General features: G+C 43.3%; 1 protein-coding gene across 8 annotated transcripts in view; it reads left to right on the top strand.

The window, feature by feature from the left end:
- Positions 1-24,414, top strand: part of IFT88 (intraflagellar transport 88) — a 132,958-nt gene that overhangs the window by 100,465 nt on the left and 8,079 nt on the right. For all 8 annotated transcript variants that reach the window (XM_058690327.1, XM_058690316.1, XM_058690305.1 and 5 more), the window contains one exon: positions 7,935-8,001. In XM_058690327.1, coding sequence (XP_058546310.1) covers positions 7,935-8,001 — 67 coding nt within the window. The remainder of the gene's footprint in view (positions 1-7,934; positions 8,002-24,414) is intronic.

Raw genomic sequence — 24,414 nt, 5'->3', positions numbered from 1 at the left:
TATCTCATATGGGCCAAAATCTACTGTCTGTTAATTTTCAAAATGTCAGCCTTCTGAAGCTCAAATGAGTGATGCTGGCTTCTTCTATCAGTAAAAAAAAAAGTTGAAACAACTAAAATTCTAGTTTGAGGATAAAATTCTATCAAGAATCAATTCTTTTTTTTTTTTTTTTTTTTAAGTTTCTTTTTGAGACAGAGAGCGTGAAGCGGGAAGGGGCAGAGAGAGAGGGAGACAGAAAATCCCAGGCAGGACAGCATGGAGCCCGACTCAGGGCCCAACTTGGGGTCCATCGCAGGGCTCGATCCCACGAACTGTGAGATCATGACCTGAGTGGAAATAGAGAGTCCACCAAGAGTCCACCCACTAAACCACCCAGGTGCCCCAAGAACCAGTTCTCAACAGGAGGAAGTGCAACAGAGTCAGCCTACTGTAGTGGATGGTTGGTTACTCACAGACAGATCGTTGCAACTTTCCACAAAGCAGAATAACTTGCAGGTTAATTTGCAGAATCAATTTCGGTTGGAGGGCCCTGTGGCCCACGGAAATTAAGAGGAAATCATGTAGCAATGGTACTTTTTCTTTAAGCTGTTTCATTAGGTAGTAGACCATGGCTCTGAGAAGAGTATTAATACGCATGGAAGCTTTTTAAGTTTTATTTCTGTGTTTCATGCAGTATGTGTAATAGCAGTGTTCTTATTTTTACTTTTCGAAGAGAATAAGCTCCCCTAAGTTTGAGCCTAGAATATGTAACATGGTCTTTGAGTGTCTGCCTTAAATAGAAAGAAAATGCATTCTTTAAGGTTGGACTTTATCAAGAATTTAATTATCTTGGATAATTAAGTCTAAATTCCATACTTGCTTTCAAAATGTGGTTAACTTTAAATTGTCTTTGCTTTGAAGATGTGATCTGATGGTTTTAGTCTTTATTCTCTCGTGTAAAGTATCAGTTGTAAAAGGACTATGAACAAGACATAGATTTTTACCTTAAAAATCCTATAAAATACCAAGTTGTTATTAATGCGATGCCAGGGTATATAGTTTAAAACCTGCTATCAAGACCAATTTACCACCATATACCCACTGGTAAATCAGGTAACCTGTGTGCAAGTTTTGTAAAATTAAACAGGTATAAATGAAAGTTCAAATTATCGTAAGTGTCATCATAATCACTGCTCAATTTGTCCCATTAAGAAGAATCCAAAAGAAGTATGTATCTCAAACCAAGAACATTCTTTGGAGCTTGAATTAGTTGTAAAGTTACTTAGGATAGATCCATGGAGGTATGTGGAAAGGGTCACATTCTTAAGACTTCTGACGTTTCACCATCAGGAGTTTAAGTTGATGCTGAACAGAGAACACACAAAAAAGGCAAACTATGGATCGTGCGTAATACACTCCTCACAACTTACAGCCTTAAACAGGGCGACTGGCATGTGTGTTACCATCTCTGGTTTAGCAGACTTTGGTGCAGGCTCGTTCTACACAGTAAGTAGCTGCCTTGAACTCCTGGGACTTGTCTTGCAGCCAGCTCACAAGGGATCCTAACTCCAGCTGTAGGAAACCCCGATTCCAGGGAGTCCCTGGGGAATGAACTTGAGGCATAAAGACCAAAACATGGCCCCTTTAAACAGATGCAGAGTTGCTTCTGCATGATTTTCTTTTCGCCCAGTTTCCCCATGTTGGGTTGCATCGGGTCGATATCGTGCTCTGGTTTTGGTCTTCACAGCGCTTCACCTTTACGTTGACCTCCTGTCTCCCTTTGCTTTTTCTTTTCCCTCGCCCTCCTTCCTGTATGCATCCTCGCTCTGTGGTGTCAACCTCTTTCTTGCTCGGGCTGTTACGGGGCTAATATTCTTGCGGACTCTTGGTTCTTACTACCGCGAACGAATATGTGAGTTACACTGAGACTGCTTTTCCTTTGTGATGAGTACTCTGCCATTGATTCCTCTCCCATCAAAATATTTATCTATTTGTTGAGTAGAGTCTGCTTTTATCTGTTTCTCTCATATATCTGACATCCTTGCACTGTCCTCACTAAAATAATTCCCTGATGACTTAATTAAGAGTACTTTAGTGGGGCGCCTGGGTGGCTCAGTCGGTGAAGCATCCGACTTCGGCTCAGGTCATGATCTCTCGGTTTGTGAGTTCGAGCCCCATGTCGGACTCTGGGCTGAGAGCTCAGAGCCTGGAGCCTGTTCCAAATTCTGTGTCTCCCTCTCTCACCGTGCCCCTCCCATGCTCATGCTCTGTCTCTCCCTGCCCCTCAATAATAAATAAACATTAAAAAAAAAAAGAGTACTTTAGTAAAAGCATATGAGTTACTATTGATGCATTTAGATCATCCAGTGTTTCTCTTACTTATTTACGCTAATTATTAATGTCTCAGTGTGCTTGAGCAGTGCCTCTTTTGGTAATATTATGTCACTGCTCTCACTGTAATCTGTATAAAACCCAAGGTCACTTAGATGTCTTTTCTCATTATAGCTTCTTCTTAATATCTTCCCTTAAATGTTACTGCTTGATCTTACTTGAAAGTGAAAGTCACAGCCCTCATCCACAAAGTACTCTCTTTTCAGTGCCCTTGGAATCCGTTTCTCTGTTCTTTGGTACTCCTCATTAAATCTTTGTCACTTATGTTTTGCTTATAAATGCAAAGTGGAGGGGTGGCTGGGTGGCTCAGTCAGTTGTGTCCAACTTCGGCTCAGGTCACGATCTCATGGTTCGTGAGTTCGAGCCCCGCGTCGGGCTCTGTGCTGACAGCTCGGGGCCTGCTTTGGATCCTCTGTCCCCTCTTTCTCTGCTCCTTCTACACTTGCTCTCTCTATCTCAAAAAGGATACAAAAAAAAAAAATGCAAAGTGGAGGAGAAAAAATAGTGGAAAAGAAAGGTCCTAGGAAGAAGAGACTAAAAGAATTCTCACTATTTGAGAGTTAATTTCTCTTTTAATTGATGTGTGTTCAATTTCAGTTTGTGTTTCTTGAATTGTGAACCCGTGGGGCAGAGCATTCTATTTCCTGGCTTGCATAGTACATAAAGCACTATTAGTTTCGAAGCAAAGTATAGTAAATAAACTTACGAATCAAGGGCACTCTCCTTTTCTAAATTTGAACTTAAAACTTGTTACTTTTTCTGTGTGTTTCTTGTTTAGAATCTGCCCCCATGCAGAAACTTAACATTTCTCGATGTAATTAGAATTTCTTTATGTAATTATTGTTACATAAATTGTTACATAAATTGTCTGTATAATACAATCTACTATTATACAGGTAGATATGTCTTGATTTCTTTAAACATTTATGCATTGTTAGATATCTTTTTTAAAGTCGGTAACTCTATGATCACTCTAATTTTGTTGTTTCTTCCTGAAGAAGAGCACTTGCATATTGTGAACTGGAGACAGTTTGTGAAACAGACCTGTAATTGAAAGCAGGAAGGGGCACGTGGGTGGCTCAGTCCTTTAAGCTTGGGACTCGACTTTGGCTCAGGTCATGATCTCATGGTCAGGAGAATGAGCCCGTGTGGGGCGCTGTGCTGACAGTGTGGAGCCTGCTTGGGATCCTCTCTGCCCCTCTGCCCACCTCTCTCAAAATAAATAAATAAACATTAAAAACAAAAGGAAAGCAGGGATATCAGAGATAATCACATCAAATCTGTACCTGGAGCTGCTGATAGGAAAACGAAGTGGACCCCCGGTCTTTGTCCCTTCCTTTCCTCTGGAAGTGCTAATAATGGTAGAAGTTTGGCAGCAGGAAGGAAAAGAAGCGAAGAGGCTGGATGGATGTTTGTGAATGGTGTCAGCACTCTTCGTGGTCCTGGTTACAGTTTCCCCTTCAATTCTACTTGATAACATCTGCTTGACGGGACAGTAAAATGCAACAGCTAACGCTTACTGAGTGCATGACGAATACAGGCCCTGTTATGAACATTTTGTGTATTAACTGACTTAACCTTTGCAGTAGTCCTAGGATGTTGGGTATAGTTTCATTATTACTTTTTTTTTAACAGATGAGAAAACTGAGAACCATGGTGGCTAAGTCCCTTCCTCTAGGTCACACGGCTATTGGGGGCAGCCCTAGGCTTCAAATCCAGGTTCCTAACTACTGTGCCTTACCACCTTATGAAAAGTAGGGGAAGCAGATGATCCAGATAATTATTTTCAGCTGATATATAGTTCTTACTTACTCTGCACTCAAAAGTCGGTAAATTAAAGTGGCAAAGTAGAACTCCATAATTTGATTAGGATGGGGGTCTCAGACTAGTGGTCTGTGGGCTAGTACAGCCTCAGAATCACTTGGGCACATCTTAGAATTACAAAGTCTTGGGCCCCATCCCAGACCTACCGAAACCCTACCCCAGAGTCAAATTCAAGAATCTGCGTATGTGTTTTTAAACAAATTCTCCAAGTATTTTTATATTCACTAAAGTCTGAAAAGCACTTGTCTAGAGTTTATGCTCCCACAGGGTCATCACGCAAATGATCAAATACCAGCTCAGGGTATGGAATCTGATATAAGGGAGGGGAGCAGGAAATAGATATAAATCAGGTCATGGATTTTTAAAAATTGTGTAAAATGGGAAAGGATTTATGTAGACCTAAGAAAGAGAGATAAATTGATTCAGGTTTGTGGGAGCCAGGATAGTGTATCTCCCTGAGCCCCTAACTCCTATTTTAAAGGAGTTAAAGCCAGAAATGTATTTATTTAGACTGGTTTTTCAGAGAACTTCTTCTCTTCCTGGAACTTTTATGGGAAAAGAAGACTATTCTCCCCTTGGTGCTAAGAGGAATATTTTACACACTGTGTATTCATTAGTGCCATCGGTGAGCAATTCTAAACACTGGGCTGTTGGTCAGGCAAGAAAGACCTACTGTGCGTGTCTGGCTGCTGTGGGCCTGGAGCAGTGTGAACTGGCCCCAGGAGCTGGGGGCCTCATAGAATTGCTGTGTTTTAAAGATGTTTTATGTTTCTTCTTCACTGAACACACAAAAAAATCAGCTTCCAGGCATTCTGCCAAACAACTCTATGTCTGGAAAAGAACAAATGGGAAGAGGAGGAATTGAAGACTGAGCAATCGAAATACAAAAAGGAAGAGAAAAACATCAGCCGAAATGCAAAAGATTAGAGAAGAGAGAGTATGCAAGATTCAGGGTGGTGGAGTTCATTGATTTTCAGCAGGAAATAGGTGTTCAGTTGGAAGAGAATAAAAACCCACGTTCTCGGGGCGCCTGGGTGGCTCAGTCGGTTGAGCGTCCGACTTCAGCTCGGGTCATGATCTCATAGCTCATGAGTTGGGGACCCGTGCTGGGCTCTGTGCTGATGGCTCAGAGCCTGGAGCCTGCTTCAGATTCAGTGTCCCCTTCTCTCTGTGCCCTCTCTCTCTCTCAAAGGTAAATAAAACATTTACGAAAAACCTAAAAACCACATTCTCTACCCACGGGAGAGTGGTGAAGGAGAAGGACCAGCAGGCGGGACCCTGAGTGTGAGGAGGGCGTGGGTGCTGGTAAGCACACTGAGTGAGCAGCCACCTGGGTCACAGGGGAGTCGCCCTAAGATGAGAGTAGAGCTGAACCCTAAGGGGTGAGTCGTTGCTGGAAAGGAGGTGAGGAAAGGCATGGCAGGCAGAGGAGGTACCAGATGGAGGCTGGCCCCTCCAAGGGATGCAAGCTGGCTCTTATTCACAAAGTACGAGGGGCAGGCAGTTTCCAAAGATGCAAAGGACAGAATGTGATGTATTGAACACGTGCTTGCTCCATGGGCCGTGCGGGCGGAGGTTGAGCCAGCAGTGGGCCTCTGGCACCGTCGCGTGCTTAGCCCACCTAAGAAAGTGGGCTATTAAGCAGCTCTTAATGTGTCCAGCAGAGCACGGTGTCCTGGGAGTAGGAGAGAAAGAAGAGAAGTCGTTGAATCAAGCCAGGTTTTCGGTTTCTCTTGGTGAGTGGAGCAGAAAGACAGGTGGGCAAGCAAAGTGTCTGGAGGTCCTGACGTGGACGTACTTAAAGTGCTGGGGTGTTTCAGGGGCGCCTGGGTGGCTCGGTCGGTTGGGCGTCCGACTTCGGCTCAGGTCACGATCTCACGGTCCGTGGGTTCGAGCCCCGCGTCGGGCTCTGTGCTGACGGCTCAGAGCCTGGAGCCTGCTTCGGATTCTGTGTCTCCCTCTCTCTCTGCCCCTCCCCTGTTCATGCTCTGTCTCTCTCTGTCTCAAAAATAAATAAACGTTAAAAAAAAAAATTAAAAAAAAAAACCGCTGGGGTGTTTCTAGGCTAGAAATAAGGTGAGTATTCAGGGGATTAATTAGGAAAAGATGGACGAGAGCCACAAGATTGGGGAGTTCTAGATGGGAGCAAGGAACAGGTGGAATGGGGTGAAGAATGTGGTGATCGTGGAAAGTGCTCACTTTCCTAAATTGTCCTGTTCTAAACGTATGGTCACTAAAGCAACTGCAAGATCTTTTCTCACATTTGATTTGAAAAACCTTCAGGTCACACAGGCATTTGTATCTATGAGTTTATTTTAGTATTGTGTAGGTCTTTTGGATATGCTAGAAATAATCTTCAGAAAGATGAAAAACAAGTTTTGAAATAAAATCTGATTGCAGACATTAAAATTTTTATTTTGTTATATCATCTTTAGATTTTCAAGAGAAGGGGCAAAGGGGAGAGATGGGGTTTCAAGGGAGGTTTCTTTTTAACAGAAAAAATTTGGGCATATTTACATATATTTGAAAGTACTGAGTGTTTCATTTTAGAGAAATGAGTCTTGAGTTATTGAAATTTTTTTTCTTCCTAGCCGATCACAATGTCAGTAACCTCTTATCTGTGATCTGATAATTCAGAATTCACTGGGGAATAAATAATTTGTCTTTTGAATCAGATATGAAATTTTGCTTATATTATTGAAGATCTAAATAAGGTACCAATCTATGTTTAAAATTTTAATTTAGTTGTGGAGTAAATAATTATCAAAAGCTGTGTGACTCTCTTCACTAACTACCCTGTCTCTCTAAACACAGCATTAGGCATATGAGAATCTGGCACTATGACTTGAGACAGATTCAGTGTCAATACAAAAAGTATAACTCCTAAGTAAAACACAAAGTAACCGTAAACTGCTTCAAAAAAAACCTAAGAATGTCACAGCTTGAAGATATTTCTTACGTTTTAAGGGTAAGCTTGTACCTAAGAAAGTGGGCTATTAAGCAGATCTTAAGTATTTTGTGAGATTTTAATAGTTCTTTTATTATAGAGGTTGAATTTCAAAGTTTACCTTTTTTCCTCCCAAAATAGTTCAAGTCCAGCCATTACAGAGTAAAACTAACACAGGATATAGCCCTTTGGTGGGTTCCCTCCTCCCCTCCCCCCCCCACCCCCACCCCCGGTCTAAGACCTCAACTTTCACCTCAGGAGCATATTTGCTTTATAAGCAGTGGTTACGCTGCACCTGAGTGGAAGTGCCCCCTGGGTATTTACTAAGGCCTGAGGACCCTGGTGGAGGGCAGGCTGGGAACGCTTTGTTTACAGAACACCTTTGTCTTTTCTCTCATAGAATCAAGGTTAAGGAGCAATGTGCACCCAGCTCTTAGGAGAGTAGGAGCAGTAAGCCTTAAGCGCTACACAGTAATGTTAATTTAAAAAATCAACATTTAGGAGCACCTGCGTGGCTCAGTCGGTTAGGCACCCGACTCTTGATTTTGGCTCAGGTCACGATCTCACGGTTCCTTGAGTTCGAGCCCTGCGTAGGGCTCCACGCTGACGGTGTGGAGCCTGCTCGGGATTCTGCCTTCCTCTCTCTCTGCCCCTCCCTTGCTCCCTCCCTCCCTCTCTCTCTCTCTTTCTGTCTCAAAGATAAATAAATAAGCTTTTTAAAAAAATCAGCGTTTGCTTGTATTCACCTTCAAGCGAGTATCATTTATTCTTTAAACTCTTCTTCTTGTTCTAGCGCGTAAGGCCCGGCAGAGATGGCAGCGGAGGCTCCCGCAGCAGAAGAGAGGGCAGTGCCGGCAGTGGTGAGTACTTCCTGTTTCCTTGGCGCACTGGACTTGACAGACGTCTAGCACACGGGCTTCTTGAAACATCTTGAATAATCAGAAAGAATGCCTTTTGTTCTGTACGCAGTAAAACCTCACTCACTCCAACTAATTTTGTGAGCATTCTGTTATGTGAGTGATGGTGAATGTTAGTGGATTTTACTTCTTCAGTAAGCATATCTGTTTCTGCTAAGTGGTTAATAAATAAGGTCGTGCTGAATAGATTACCATAGATGTCCATGCTAATGAGGTTCTACTGTGTTACATTTTGTTAATTTACCTTTTAGGGCAGTGCAATGAGAAGTAAGATGGCCTTCTAGAATGCTGGCAGTGCTGAGTATACTTTAGCGTAGAAATCGTGCCAGTCTGGGCATTAGGAGACCTGATTCTAGTTCCTGTCTTGATCACGACAGCCGTCTCCCTTTGGACCAGCCACATAAATGCCGTAGGCTTTAAGTGATTTCTAAATTTCTTTGCATCGCTCAGTTCCTTGACTTCGACCACTTGTCACAGCATTACTTAGTAACAAGGTTGTTAAGTTTTCCTTCCCGTTTTCCTCATCATCAAAATCTGCCTTCTCTGTCCACGTCAGAGGAATAGTGTAAGTTAAACTTAGTAGAAATTTGGTGGTTTTAAAGAAACGGATTGGAAAAATAAAGGCTAAATTGGGATGTGTAAATACACGTACATTCTCTCATATCTGTACGTGGCACTGTCCTGCAGACGTGACCCGGGTCCGTGCCCCTGCCCAGCTCCACCCCTCCTCTCTTTGTGATGTAGGCGTCAGGGCAGAGACAGTGTAAGGCGTAGTTCAGGTAGGCCTTTATTTCATTCATTTGCAAACGTTTATTAGATGCATACCAGGTGCCAGATAAATACTGTGCTAAGTGCCAGAGACATAGGGATGAGTAAAACACGGTCCCGGTGCTCAGGGAAATTAAAATCTAGTTGGAAGGACACACAGGTCTCAGGCGCTGCTGAGAATGCTACTGACTTTCCTGGGGATACAAACTGCAGCTGGGACAAAGATTCTTTCCTGAGATCTGAGCTCTGCTTGGCCAGATGGGTTTAAGCAGTTACGATCATCAGGGGCATCTCGTTCTGGCAAGAGAGTTTGATTCTCTGAGGATCAGTCCGGCGTTTCCAGCTGAACCTCACAGTCCTCGCCTGTTTACCCTCAGGTCCCAGGAGTAGTTACCCACGGCCTCAGAAAGTAGCAGCTGCCGCCTGCCGTCTGTGTCCCTCGCACGCCAAGGGCGGTTTGCCGCGTCGAGGAGTAGCCATTTCCTACCTCGTCAGCCCCCCGTGGTCGTGATGGGCGTTGACCTTCCCATACTGTCCCCTAACCCTCAGATGTGGCCTCCGCTCTGTTGCCCCTGCCCCACCCCTGCTTCAGTGTGCTCACTCAAACTCTCTGGGGTTGGATTTAACTGAGTCCTGGGTCTGAAAGATCTGTCCCAGCAGTTCTCATAAGCGGGCGACGGCCATGCAGGCCTGCAGCCTCTCATCCAAAGTCTGTGGGGCCAAGCGTGTTGTGGAATTCAGCATCTTTTGGAGTTTAGAAACCTTCTGTGGTGCTTTACCCATATACAATACCCGCGGGGTGCACCTCACAATCAGACAGAACTGTTACTGATTCGGGAAAACACATGGGTAATTACACTAAGGTTAAATAATGGCTAAAAATAGCTTCAGGTCAAGTCGGGCTTTATGCCCATGAAGTTGACATGTTGCCACCTGAAAACTTGGCTTTCCGAGCTCTTTGGAACCGGGAGTTGTGGAGAGGGATCGTGGGCTTGCATGCACCAGCAATGTCCCTAGTGGCGAAGGGTCGGCACACAAGCCTGTGGGCATCAGCTGAGAGGAACGTGGAAGGTTCAGCAGACGTCTCGCCGCTGCTGCTTCAGCCTTGCTCTTAGGAAGCAGGCGGCCTGTGACAGGAGCTTTTCTTGAAATGGAGTGTCCCCTCAGGAGTCACTGTCTTGGTAACCCTGGCGAAGTTCTTTGTTAAAGTTTATTAAAGATGGATTCACCATCTTCTCAGTTTTGTACACTTCCCTCTAAAAATCTTAAACTCAGAGGTGCCTGGGTGGCTCAGTCACTTAAGCCTCCGACTCTTGATCTGGGCTCAGGTCATGAGCTTACGGTTTGTGAGATCAAGCCCCTCGCTGGGGGCTTGGGACCTGCTTAGGGTTCTCGCTCTCCCTGTCTGCCCCTCCCCCCCACACACATGCACATCCTCTCTCAAAAAAAAATCAACTTTTTTTAGTGTGAGATTCAAACAAAGTAATTATAAAAAAATCAAAATCTGAAGTTCAGAGTCACCAGCCAGTCCCTCCCAGAACGACTCCCAGCAGTCTTGTATTAAGTTCTCAGAGCCTTCTCTGGTAATTCACAAGCTTGCAGAATGTCGCCAGTGTTAGCCTCTAGACCTGAGCCTGAGTTACCCGGATGTCTTCAGCTTGAAGTCTGCTTCAGAAACATCAGGACCTCCTAACAGGATGCCAGGGCGTGCCTGGTTGGTGCTGAAGCAGAGCCCAGAGGACAGCGTCCCCAGTTCCAGCCCAAGAAACTCTGCCCAGACCGTCGTCTGCCTCTCACAAACATCGGAAGGATCAGGGTGTGCCTCAGAGGCCACTGAGGGGCCAGACCCCCCGACACCAAGAGTTTTGCTCAGCCTCCCGAGGTGACCTCTCCCCAGTGAGACTCCTTAAACCACACCGTGTCTCAGAACACATGCAGCGCCTCAGCTGGGCCTGGCGCCTCCACCGCAGTCAGGGTCAGGGTAGCAGAGGCAGACAGCTGAGGCCGCCCGGGATCTGACAACCGAGCGCAGAGACGGAGAGGCCTTGCCGTTCCAAATTCGCCTCCTGGCCCTGGCCCTGGCCCTGGCCCTCACCCCCCGCTGTTTTCTTGTTCAATAATTTTTCCTTTCTCTCATCTGTTCCATTTCAGTCCAACACAAATAGTCAGTCCTAGTGCACAAATACGCCTTATCCTCACAGGAGGGAATTTTGGAGTAGAAACTGGGTTATTGACACATTTTTACAAGCTGGGTGTCATGTTGCCTGGCTCTCTTGGCACAAGTTTAAAGTATTAAATACTTCCTTTTCAGGGTCCTTGCTTGCTTGCTTTCTTCCCCCACCATTTGACGTTTTGTTCCTTATTTCCTGGTCCCTTGAGTTACATGGCATCCCAGACTTCTTCATTCGCTCCTGCAGCCCGAATTCGATGCCTCTTTCAGTGACCTTGCTGGTTCCACCGTAACACTTTTCCGAGAATCGCGTCTTCTGCCTTTTTTCTCCAGCTCGTGGCACAGGCCACGGTGCAGGCTGTCCTGGCCTTGAAGTCTGAACAAACCCTGCTGTGGATGCCTCTCTCACTTCCTCTTTCCCCTCCCCTCACGGGCCCTTTCAGAGCATCCAGCAAGCACGCTGCGAATGCACCCTCACCCTCTCCGGCGGTCTCCCCGCCACTCACCGTGTGCATATGGCCGCTTGCCTAGTTATTGTAACCCCACAGGTGACAGGCCCCCGTCTTAACCATCTTCCACCTCTACGTGTGAGACCTCAAGATGCACATTTCTGTCTTTATGTGGAAATATTTGGCACTTCCGTCCGGGTTAGGCCCACGGGTCAGTTAGTGGAAAGGAATGATTTCCCAAATGCATGCAAAAGAGGCCAGCCTTAAGCTGCTAAAGTAAATGCCGTGCCTACAACTAGACTTTTTCAAGTATTGCCCGGGAAAGAGGACCATAAGGAATTTACATATCGCAATATGTGAAATAGCGATTTCTGAAATGATTAGCAGGAGTCCTTGAAAATTGTCCTTTTTTAAGGGCGCCTGGGTGACTCAGCCAGTTGAGCATCCGACTCTTGATTTCGGCTCGGGTCATGATCCCAGGGTCTTGGGATCGAGCCCCGTGTCAGGCGCCGAGCGTGGAGCCTGCTTGAGATTCTCTCTCTGCCCCTCCCCACTCGCTCACACGTGAGTGCGTGCTCACTGTCTCCTCTCTCACCCATACAACATTTCCAAAAAAGAAGAAAATGTTCCTTTCTTGTGGATCAGGCTGGTCCCACGGCAGCCTTATTTTTGCTGTTATTTTGCTTAATGAGCCTTGGCGCCCATCCTCTTTAGTGGCTCTCCAATTTGAACACGTGTCAGAGTCACCTGGAAGGCTTGTGAAAACAGCCTGCCGAGCTCCTAGCCCAGCATTTCTGAACCAGTCTGGGCCGTGCCCAGGAATTTGCATTTCTGACAAGGTCCCCGCTGATGCTGATCTTAAAGGAGATATTACAAGAGTAAATGTGACGTGGTGCATGCGGAAAGGTCGCTGCTGTCATTACCACCAAATGTAACTTCTTCGTAGTGGCAGTCATCCAGCCTCTGGCTTCATGCCCTCGCTCTGCCACTCCTGAGTGTACTACCCTGGGAGGTGGTTTGAGCTTGAAACTAACTTAAAATTACGTGCACGCCCACGGAAGGGGCTCAGTGCAAATACTCAGTGCTGAGGAGCTATTACTATTATTACTTGGTTACGAACTGCATCGAAAAGCAATAGTGTCTGGTTTAGAATATTGAATATCCATTCCAGGGTTTTCAGTACTTTAGTTTGTTTTTGTAGAATTAACTTAAGATGAAATGAACTTGTTTTAACTGGTTGAAGTAGAAATGCATTACTCTTTTAAGTGCCAAATTTTGGGTTAAGGTTTTAGCTGTTCAGTGCCAAAACATCAAACAATTCAGACAAAAAGGCACGCTGACAGTCAACTCACACAAAGAGAGCGGTATTCGACCCGTTCCAAGTCTCCAAGGTCAGCCTCTGTATGCTCTGCTGGATAAGCCAGATGAGAGGAGGAATCCTATGCCTGCCTAGTGAGCTGGCTTGCATTAAAAGGCCAGGAAAGCCGCAGAACGCATCTGCTTCCCATGTGTATCTGTCCTCGGGAAGCAAGAGTGCCTTCTTGTAAGGCATCGTCCATTTCAGCATGATGGTTGCATCTTGTGACTTGAGTACTGTGTTTGTCATTAAGGTTTCATTTTAAAATCATTTTTATTTACTCTGTGTGATAATAGTTTGCTGCATTTTTTCATTTAATTTTTATCATGTCTTGGGTGTGAACCTTTCCTGTGAAAATGTATCTCTTAATTTTACACAAAAAATAATTTTATAATGAAAACGAGTGGGATAATATGACTCAGTGGACAGAAATTTCCTTTAAGGTCAACTTTTTGAGGAACCTATCTTTTATCAAGTACACTGTGACCATGTTCTGGTTTTAAAAACTGAAGTTTTAAGGTTATAGTCCAAAGACGAGTACGTTTTTGACCAGAAGACCTTCTCACAGTTTTGCGAGCCTCAGTGGTGTCACAGGCAGAGGGAAGAGCTCATGCTTAGTGCCCACCGCCTCTGGATGAACGAAAGATTACGGCCTACGGAGGTGAGGCAGGAAAAGCACATGTGAATACACCTAAGTTCAAAGAATCCAGTCAGCAAAATGTAGCTGATGTCTAGAAAGAAAGACAGCGAGTATGCCCGGGGCAAAAAAGCCCAGAGAAGCCAGAGGCACTGAGGGCTCTTACTTCTCAAGACAGTCACTCCTGTCTGGTCCAGTTACCCCCAACTTACCCCAGAAAGCCAAGGAGCTATTTTGCCGGATTCCCCGGAATGTAAGCATTTGGAAGCTGATCTGTAACTCAAAGCGAGCTTCGGTAGCAGTGACTGTTGCCAGAGGGTCGATAGCACTCACTACAGCACCGAAGCATTCTCTGGGTCACAGATTGTGAAGAGGTCTCCTTGTGTCAGTGTGCCTTGCTGGTGTCCCCTGCTAATGGACCGCCTGTTTTCCGGTACAGGGATTCTCTGAGCCAGGGGGTCGGCACACTCTTTCTGTGGAGAGCCTGGTGGTAGAGAGCTGGGGCTCCAGGGCTGTACCTTACGCTTGCTGTGTTGCAAAGGCAGGCACGCAGAGACGACACGCAAGTGACCGAGTGCGGCTGGCCTCTCTGAAGCTTCAGCTTTGGACGCTGAAATGTGAATGTCATATAAATTTCGTGGGTCACAAAATATTTTTCCCAGCCATTTAAAAACGTACAAACTACTCTTAGCTCACTAGATGTTCAAGAACAGGGATGGGCCAGGTTTGGCACCCACACTGTAGTTGTGCTAATTCTTGTTTTCTTGCTCCAGACCAGACTCTCCATGAATATTCCTGGGGGTGACAGGTGGAGACCTGGGGGTTGTCTTCTTGATCAAAGTACTGGTTTTAGCTATCTAATCCAAGCATACAGCTTGTGCAATAAGGTTCTGTATCTCTTAAAGCTGTCTTAGCTGTCCCAGCCACCTCCAAATATGTGGCGCACATATTAACAGAGCGTATGAGGTTTTGTGTCTTCAACATAACATACTACTTTGCTCTGGCCCTTAGCTTATTGTCCTGCATTTGAGGTCATTGTAATCAATTCCTCAGTATCTGTGGACCCTTTTTTCCCAGTCACTGCATCCTACATTATCTTGAGCACATTACTTAATCTTTTTGTCACAGTTTCCTCGTCAGTAAAATGGGACCGAAAATAGGACCTGCCTAATAGGGTTACTGAGAGGGAGAGATGCATTAATACATAGAAAGCACTTAAGACAGGGACAGCTGGGTGGCTCAGTCGGTTGAGCATCTGACTCTTGGTTTCGGCTCAGGTCATGATCTCATGGTTTCATGGGTTGGAGGCCCACGTCAGGTTCCGTGCTGACGGTGCAGAGCCTGCTTGGCATTCTGTCTTCCTCTCTTCCTGCTCCTCCCTGACTCGCGATGTTTCTGTCTCTCTCAAAATAAATAAATAAACTTAAAAAAAAAAAAAAAAGGAAGGAAGGAAGGAAGAAAGCACTTAAGACAGTGCCTGACACAGAAGGCACTTGATAAGGGCGATTCCTGTTTGACCAGGGAGACCGTGGGCAGTATCTGAAGTTCAGTTCTGTTGTCCACATCTGTGTATAGTGAGGGGCCACTCCTCATCTCTACTCAACATGTGATCTTGGAGTTTGTTACTTTCAGTGTTTTTCCTACCACCACAAGATCACACTTATCCATGCGTGAAGATAAATGTCAAGTGTACTTCTGTCTTACCATAGAGTTTATAGAAAGGTGTTTTTTGTTTTTTTTTAACAAAAATACTAGAAATTGTATATACAAGTGAGTGTTGGTTTTTGAAGTTACCAGTTTGGAAAACTGAATATTCCAGTAATGCTGTTAACCAAAACATTCATTAAAAAAAAAAATCATGAAACTCTTCTTTTGGGATTTCCATCAGAGGCAAATTACAAAAAGCGCAGGAAATCCAATCTAAACATTTTACTGATATATGTAATATATGTATTCAAATCTGATAAAATATATAAAACAAATGTATATTACACATATCTGTAAAATATATATACACATTTTATATGTACACACACACACACACACACACACACACATATTCCGTCAGTTGTTTTTTTTTTCTTTCTTGTATTTCTATCAACAAATAAGCATGTATCAAGTTCCTGACCATAGCAGGTATTCAATAAATACCAATTCCCTTTCAGCTTGTCTTTCTTCCATATGTTTTTCATATACCAGGTACTAAGCATTTCAGATATACAAAATAGAATTTTAAAAATGTAATAAACCATTTCTCTACTTTGCTTACGTCTTCACTGATTCCCTCCACAGCCTCTTTCAACTGAGTGTTACCTATTACAGTAGCTACCACAATCACCTTTTCCAATGTCGATACATCCCTGTTAGCTGTTCTGTTGGATAATAATACAATTAGCTCAATAGGAGTAGAAGGTAAGGGGTGAAGTTAAACTGAGAATCACAGCTGTAACAATATGAAAATGAGGGAAAGTTTTCACAGCAAAATCAGGTCCAAGCAATGGGTCTTGTAAAATTATGCGGGATTAAAGCATTTCAGCTGACGATGCCATTGTCTTTTAGATGGTAGGGCTTGGGAAGGTACTTTGGATCCATAGCTATGCTACGCTGCCCCTCAACTTCCAAAAGGGGCAGAGGCAAAGGAATATCAGCTTTTTTGTAACAAGAGTATAGACCGCTTGCAAGTCTGACTACAAAATACCTAGAAGTAAATTGGACACTAGATTCATGCTGAAGGTCTCAAAAGTGCTGTCTGATGTTCTTCCATACTTCTAGGTATAAACAAAACTTTCTTTATGCTTAAGGAATAAGAGAAGATCTTCCATAGTGATTGCATCTTTGTAGGTGCTAAAGTGAGTATTATCTGGGAGAGGGAGGAGAGAGAGAGAGAGACCAAAAAAAAAATTTTTTTAATGTCTAATGGATAGTGAAATCCAGTAAAATGGATAGTTTACAGCTCACCAAAAGAGAATCATTTAAAAATTTTTTTTGTTTATTTATTCTTGAGAGAGAGAGTGTGTGACAGCGCATGAGCGGGGGAGGGACAGAGAGAGGAGACACAGAATCCAAAGCAGGTTCCAGGCTCCAAGCTGTCAGCACAGAGCCCAATGCGGGGCTCGAACTCATGAACCACGAGATCATGACCTGAGCTGAAGTCGGACGCTTAACCAACTGAGTCACCCAGGAGCTCCAAGAGAATAATTTAAGAAGAGTGAAAAGCAGAGAACAATCTGAGTGTTGATGGGAGGGTGGGGGAGAGGCACTGAAGAGGACACTTGTTGGGATGAGCACTGGGTGTAGTATGTAAGCGATGAACCGTGGGAATCTACCCCAAAAACCAAGAACACACTTTACACACTGTATGTTAGTCAATTTGACAATAAATTATATTTTAAAAAAAAGAAGAAGAAGAAGAGATTGAAAAGAGTAAGGGGGAGCACCTGGGTTGCTCAGTCGGCTAAGTGTCCCAACTTTGGCTCAGATCATGATCTCACGGTTCGGGAGTTTGAGCCCCGCGTCGGGCTCTGTGCTGATGCCTCAGAGCCTGGAGCCTGCTTCAGATTCTGTGTCTCCTCTCTCTGCCTCTCCCCCGCTCATGCTCTCTCTCTCTCTCTCTCTCTCTCTCTCTCATAAATAAACATTTAAAAACATTTTTTTTTAAATAGAAAAGAGTAAGGGACACTGTGTAACATGTTCAGAGGGAAAGGGGTAGCACTTTCAAAAAACAAGAAACTGATAGGGGACAGTTGATAGTCTCCCCAGCTTAAGGGAGGGAGTTGGATGTTGGAGAATTATCGGAAATGTATTGGTTAATTGGACCTGGAAAACTAAAAAGGCCATAAGAGTTTCCAATTCAGATAGTGTGGGTAACCCTGAGGAGCGTGGTCTCAGTATGCTGCTGGAGGCCAAAATCAGATTCCAATGATTTAAAGAGCATATGGGATGCAGGAAGGTGGACAGCTGTTGTCTCCTGTACGGTAGTAAATATGAAGCATCATGTAGCATGCCAAGAATTAAAGAAATGTAAATTAAGCTATAAAATTATCAATGATTTTTTTAAAAGGATAATTCTTTTTTTTTTTCAACGTTTTTTTTTTTATTTATTTTTGGGACAGAGAGAGACAGAGCATGAACGGGGGAGGGGCAGAGAGAGAGGGAGACACAGAATCGGAAACAGGCTCCAGGCTCCGAGCCATCAGCCCAGAGCCTGACGCGGGGCTCGAACTCACAGACCGCGAGATCGTGACCTGGCTGAAGTCGGACGCTTAACCGACTGCGCCACCCAGGCGCCCCTAAAAGGATAATTCTTTAGGATACCGAGGATGAGATGAGATGGGTATTCTTTTATAAGTTAAGTACTTCTGGTGGGAACTCTAAGTGTATGCCTTGTTGGGAATGTTTAGTAATCTTCATTAAAGACCTTTAAAATGTCCATATCCTAGATTCAGACAAAGAGCTACATACACACATATATTGATCACATTATCGGTGACAGAAAACACGAGAATGAGCTAAATGTTCAACTGGAAATAATTCCAGGTTTAATTCTGCTCTCTACAGTTGTATCACTCTGTGGCAATTGTTACTGGCAATTGTCTCCACTGTGGGGACATCTGACATCGTGCTTCCTTGCCCAAGCTTTAAGGGAGTTATGTTGCCATCAGAAGTCCCGAAGCCTTTGAACATTTAATATTTAATATAACAGCTTCTGGAGATGATACAACTTTTGAAAAAGAATCTTATTTGCAACTAGAGTGTAGTGAACAACTGTAATTATACAGTGTGGTTTCTCTTTACTTTTTTATAATTCATACAAAAGTGTTAAAAGCATACTGAAATCAATAAAATAGGAAAAAAACGAGAAAATAAGATATTTTATTGGGTTTTTCAAATGCGCTAAAGGTGTGGCATCATGGAAATTATGTGTAGTAACTGTTTGAGGTAAGAGTCACCGCAGAGGATAAAGGACCTGCGGGGGTGGCCCTGTCCCTTTGCCTCTGCCACACGTGGGGCAACTCCAGGCACTGAGTACAACACAATTAAGTCCCATCAGATTTTTAAAATCTTGTTGGTGGCACGAAAGATAAAGAAATCTATATGCTTGTCTTATTTTCACATTACTCCTGCAAATGTGCTACAGACTCCGTTTTGTAAAATCTTTGCCATAATCTGATTCTGTTTAAAGAATTAGCAAAAACGACGTATATTGTTTTTCATCTTCTCTCTGTAGTGACTTTCTTCTGCCTTCATTTTATCTACAATTATAAATAATTTTCATACTCTTAACCATATTCTTTCTAAATAAGTAACGACTGTCTTCCCTTGGAAAGGGAATTCATTTTTATTTGAAGAGAATGTATGGTGAAAGTTGATGTAGTCAGCCTCTTAACTTTACTTAATTTGTTCCATGAATAGAGCCTATGTTATAAAACTCACTGTTCTACCGGAACAGAAAAGAAACTCTTGTATTTTAAAACCTTAACTTTTCTAAAATGTTACAAACAGTTCACCTTCTTAGTATGAGTTGGCCTTGTAGAAACATTGGTCAAGGCAGGATGTAGTCTCCCTTCTAGCAGAAGTATCATGGGATTTTTCCCAAGTCTCAAGATTGCAGGCTTGCTTTATAAAGACAAGATTATTATAAGACAAGGTTATTCTGGGCATATGAGAAGGGTCTGAAACATAGGGCTATGAAAAGAGATTTTGAGTTTACTTTGCCTGGATATTTATCATTATTAAGACCGCCATATTCTATAGAATCTGCCAAGCTGCTAAGCTTGGAATAGCATATGGCAGGAATGCACATATGAATACAGCCGTACTTACTCGTGTAAACTCACAGCTGTATGGGAAGTGCCACACTTTACATGGATTCTTTGCCAAAGAGGCATACTTGTAGAATGGGCAAGGACTAGGCCGGCAGTCAGGCAACCTGGGTTTTGCTGATGGCCTTGCCACTAACTGTGAACTCTCGAACAAGTGACTTTACCTCTTTAAGCGTGTTTTTTCATATGAAAAATAAAGAGGTCAGACTTAAGTTTTTTAGTTATTCATATGTGTGCTCCTGCTTACTGAAATTATTACTTCTATTTCTGACAGTAAGATGGACTGAATATTCAAGGAAACTCCTCCAGGAATAGCACTCCTAAAAGTGGTGAATTGAATATTGGGGGGGGGGGGGGGGAGGGGTGGGGAAGAGGAAGGAAATAAGAAAATGAAAAAAAACCTTGTAAATGCATGGCTGAGTTGGCAAGAAAAAGGGAAATTCTTAGGGCGCCTGGATGCCTCAGTCGGTTAAGCATCCAGCTCTTGATTTTGGCACAGGTCGTGATCTCGTGGTTCCTGAGATCAAGCACCCCGTCAGGCTCTGTGCTGACAGGGTGAGTCTGCTCGGGATTCTCTCCCTCCTTCTCCATCTGCCCCCTCCCCCTCTCATTCTCTCTCCCTCTCTCTTAAAATAAGTAAAAAAAACATTTTTAAGGGAAATTCTTTGGAGATTCCAATGAATAGAAAATTTAAACCCAAAGGAGTAAATGCAAGAGCTGGCCTTTGTCCTAGCTAGTCCCTAGTAGCCTAGATCCTGGGTCTAGAAGCCATTCATGGGGAACAAGAGAGAACAGCCAGGGGCCCCCAAAACGTCAGGAGTCAGATCAAAGAATCCCTTCATAAAGCCAGGACTCCTAGTAAGAAATACTGGCAGTGGGTCAACTAGAAAAGAATCCACCCCACAGAGGACGGTTTCCACCTTGGCACTCCTGGAATGCAAAAAACAGGAAAAGCTCCCTGGAAAATCCCTAATCTTAAGCCCTCAATCACAGAGTTTGGGAGACAGAGTATGTATCACCCGTGTGTGACCTGCGGAACCCCAAGCTGAAAGCTGGGCTTAAAGTGGAACTGTTGGTGCTGCTCCCAGATGCCTAGGAGACACAGGCTTGGACCCACTCCGAAGGAGTATGCTGTAGACAAGCCTCAAACAAGGCCTTCAGATAAAGTTACAAAGAACAGGAACACACGATGAAAAACAAAGGGCGGGGGTGGTGGGGTACCTGGGTGGCTCAGTCAGTTGCACCTCTGACTTTGGCTCAGGTCACGATCTCATGGTTTGTGAGTTCCAGCACTGCATGGTGCTGTGTGCTGTCAGCACAGAGCCCGCTCAGATCCTGTCTCCCTCGCTGCCCCTCTCCCCCTCAAAAATAAATTTTAAAACTTAAATGCAATAAAAGTCTTGGGGCTCATGGGTGGTTCAGTCAGTTGACTGTCTGATTTTGGCTCAGGTCATGATCTCATGGTTCATGAGTTCAAGTCCCACATTGGGCACTTGCTGTCAGCGTGGAGCCCACTTCAGATCCTGTGTCCCCCTATCTCTCTGCACCTCCCTCACTCATGCACTCTCTCTCAAAAATAAACATTGAAAAAAGTCTGGATACATGAAGATAAAGCACTATGAATGCTCAACAAAAGAAACTGTAGAATCCAATTTTCAAAGACTAAAGGTATTTTTTAAATGTTAATTTGTTTATTTGGAGAGGGAGAGAGAGAATCCCAAGCAGGCTCTGTGCTGACAGCACCCCAGAGACTACAGATATTTTAATTATCAGATACAAATATGTTTTAAGGGGCACTTGGCTGACTCAGTCGGTGGAGCATGTGACTCTTGATCTCAGGGTTGTGGTTCAAGCCCCACATTTTTAAGAGATTGCTTAAAAATAAAATCCTGGGGCGCCTGGGTGGCTCGGTTAGTTAAGCATCTGACTCTTGGCATTCGGCTCAGGTCATGATCTTGCAGTTCATGAAATCAGGCCCCGTGTCGTGCTCTGCACTGACAGCATAGAGCTGCTTGGGATTCCTGCGCTCCTTGCCCACCCCCCATCTCTCTCTCAAAATAAATAAATTTTTAAAAAATATATATATTTTGTAAGTGACAATATAGATATCTTTTGTTATCTGAACTCTAGAACTGAATAGAGTCAAAATAGATTCAAAAAAATAGATAATTTTTTTTAAATGTGGTTGTTATCCTCAGGTATCTGAACTCTTAAAACACTTAAACACTTGCTATCTACAATTTAAGATTTGGGGAGCCCGTGTGGCTCAGTTGGCTGAGCATCAGACTTCGGCTCAGGTCGTGATCTCACGGTTCGTGAGTTTGAGCCCTGCGTCGGGCTCTGTGCTGACAGCTCAGAGCCTGGAGCCTGCTGTGGATTCTGTGTCTCCCTCTCTTTCTGCCTCTCCCCCACTCACACTCTGTCTTTCTCTCTCAAAAATAAATAAACATTAAAAAAAATTAAAAGTAATAATAAACTAAAATTTAAAACTCAAATAACACAGATTTCCTCACTGTCCAAATTCTCACTATACAATCCCAGAAATCAGATTCAAAATAGTGGGGAATTCTTGTGTGTTTTAAGTATGGTAAAGTGATAAAAGAATATAGAAGTTACTAGGCAGATTGGAAAGAACCAAATACAACTTCCAAAAATGAAAATATAATTGAAATTAGAAATTCCTCTATTAAAAAGGTTAGATGGCTTAAACCAAGGGTTGGAAAACTACAGCCTGCAGATCAAATCTGGCTTGAGCCACCACCTGTTTTTGGCAGTAAAGTTTTCCTGGAGCACAGCCATGCTCAATCTGATTTCACGCTGCAATAGAAACCATATGGCATGCAAAGCATCAAACATTTGCTATTTGACCCTTTACAGAAAAAGTTTGTTGGCCCTAAATAGCTCATTAGATCAGATAAAGAGAGAATGCATGACCTGGAAGACAGAGCTGAAAAATTACCCAGAATGCAGGACAGAGGGTCACAGTGATGGAAAATAGGAGAGATTAAAGGACATGAAGGATGTAGTGAAAAGATCTAACCTACATATATAATTGGGTGACTCTAACCCACAAACTGTGAGATCATGACCTGAGCTGAAGTCAGACACTTAACTGACTGAGCCACCCAGGCACCCCTATATTGTAGATTTTTTAAAAATCAAGATAAAACGAAATTCCTGGACTACAGTAACATTTAAGGCAGAGATATAAGTTGTAATAGAATAAAGCATTCAAAGACCTTGGCTTTGTTTGGGAGGAGAGTAAGGATACTGATTAATTTTAAAATTTGTTAAATATATGTGTTAAAATGCCTAAAATGTTTAGTAAATATAAAAATAATTGAAATGGGATGTATAGCTTCCAAACTAGTAGAAGGGAAATATTCAAATAAACAGGTAAAACAGATGTTGTATGTGACTCCAGAAATGTGGACATTAAAAGTTTTCCTTTTGATAGATATGTAGCAGTGGAACAAAATATAGTGTCTGGAAATAGACTCATACATAATCAATTAACCTTTAACAAAAATGCAAAAACAGTTTTATGGAAAGAGGATAGTCTTTTCAACAAGCAGGGCTGGATTTATTGGACATCCACATGTAAAAAAATTAACGTTGATCAACAAATTACACCATATAGAAAAATTAACTCAAGGGGCGCCTGGGTGGCGCAGTCGGTTAAGCGTCCGACTTCAGCCAGGTCACGATCTCGCGGTCCGTGAGTTCGAGCCCCGCGTCGGGCTCTGGGCTGACGGCTCGGAGCCTGGAGCCTGTTTCCGATTCTGTGTCTCCCTCTCTCTCTGCCCCTCCCCCGTTCATGCTCTGCCTCTCTCTGTCCCAAAAATAAATAAAAAACGTTGAAAAAAAAAAAATAATTAAAAATAAAAAAAAAAAATAAAAGAAAAATTAACTCAAATAGATCATAGCCTAAATATAAAACTGAAAACTATAAACACGCAGAAGAAAACACAGGAGAAAATCTTTGTGACTTTGGATTAGCCAAAGATTTCTTAAGATACGACATTAAAAGCATGATCCATAAAATTTTTTTAAATGGATAAATTGAACTTCATCAAAATTAACATTTGCTTCTCAAAAGACACACGAGTGAAAAGGCAGGACGCCTGGGTGGCGCAGTTAGTTAAGCGTCTGACTCTTGATCTCAGCTCAGGTCTTGATCTCAGAGTCGCGAGTTCAATCTCTGCATTGGGCTCAATGCTGGGTGTGGATCTTACTTTAAAAAAAAAAGTGAAAGGCAAGCCAAAATAGAAAATATTTGCAGAACACGTATCTGACAAGGGACTAGAATATAAAAAAAGCTCTTACAACTTAATAGTAAGAAAACGACCCAATTTGTTTTTTGGTTTTTGGGTTTTTTGGATCAGGAAAATATTTGAACAGGCACTTTACTGAGGAAGGTATATGGATGGCCACATATCTGATAAGGCTTAATATTCTAAAATTTATAAAGAACTTCTACAACTCAGTAACAAAAAAACCATAGACTTTTAAATGGGCTGAAGAACAACTGAATAGACATTCTTCCAAAGGAGGCATACAGATGGTTAACAGACACATGAAAAAATGTTTAACGTCGCTAATCACCAGAATCACAATGAGTTACCACCTCACACCTGTTAGAATGACTGTCACCAAAATGACAAGAGGTGACAAGTGTTGGCAGGGATGTAGAAAAAAAGGGAACCCTTGTACACTGTTGATGGGAATGTAAATTGGTGCAGCCACCATGGAAAATAATGTGGAGACTCTTGAAAATTTTAAAAATAGGGACACCTGGTGGCTCAGTCAGTTAAGCATCCAACTCTTGATCTTGGCTCAGGTTATGATCTCACAGTTTGTGAGTTTGAGCCCTGTGTCGGTCTCTCTGCTGACAGTGCAGACCCCCCTTGGGATTCTCCCCCGCCCCTCTCTCTCTCTCTCTTTGCACTCCCCCTCTTGTGTTCTCCCTCTCTATAAATAAATAAAATTTAAAATATGTTAAAAATAAGGGCACCTAGGTGGCTCAGTCCATTAAGCATCTGACTCTTGGTATCAGCTCAGGTCATGATCTCATGGTTTGCGAGTTCAAGCCCCGCATCGGGTTTCTCTCTCTCTCTCTCTCTCTGCCCTCCTCCACATTCTCTGTCTCTCAA

Source organism: Neofelis nebulosa, chromosome 1 (assembly GCF_028018385.1).
Source record: "Neofelis nebulosa isolate mNeoNeb1 chromosome 1, mNeoNeb1.pri, whole genome shotgun sequence".
Taxonomy (NCBI): Eukaryota; Metazoa; Chordata; class Mammalia; order Carnivora; family Felidae; genus Neofelis; species Neofelis nebulosa.
The sequence above is the reverse complement of the archived record's forward strand: the minus strand, read 5'-3'. Positions and strand labels throughout refer to the sequence as shown.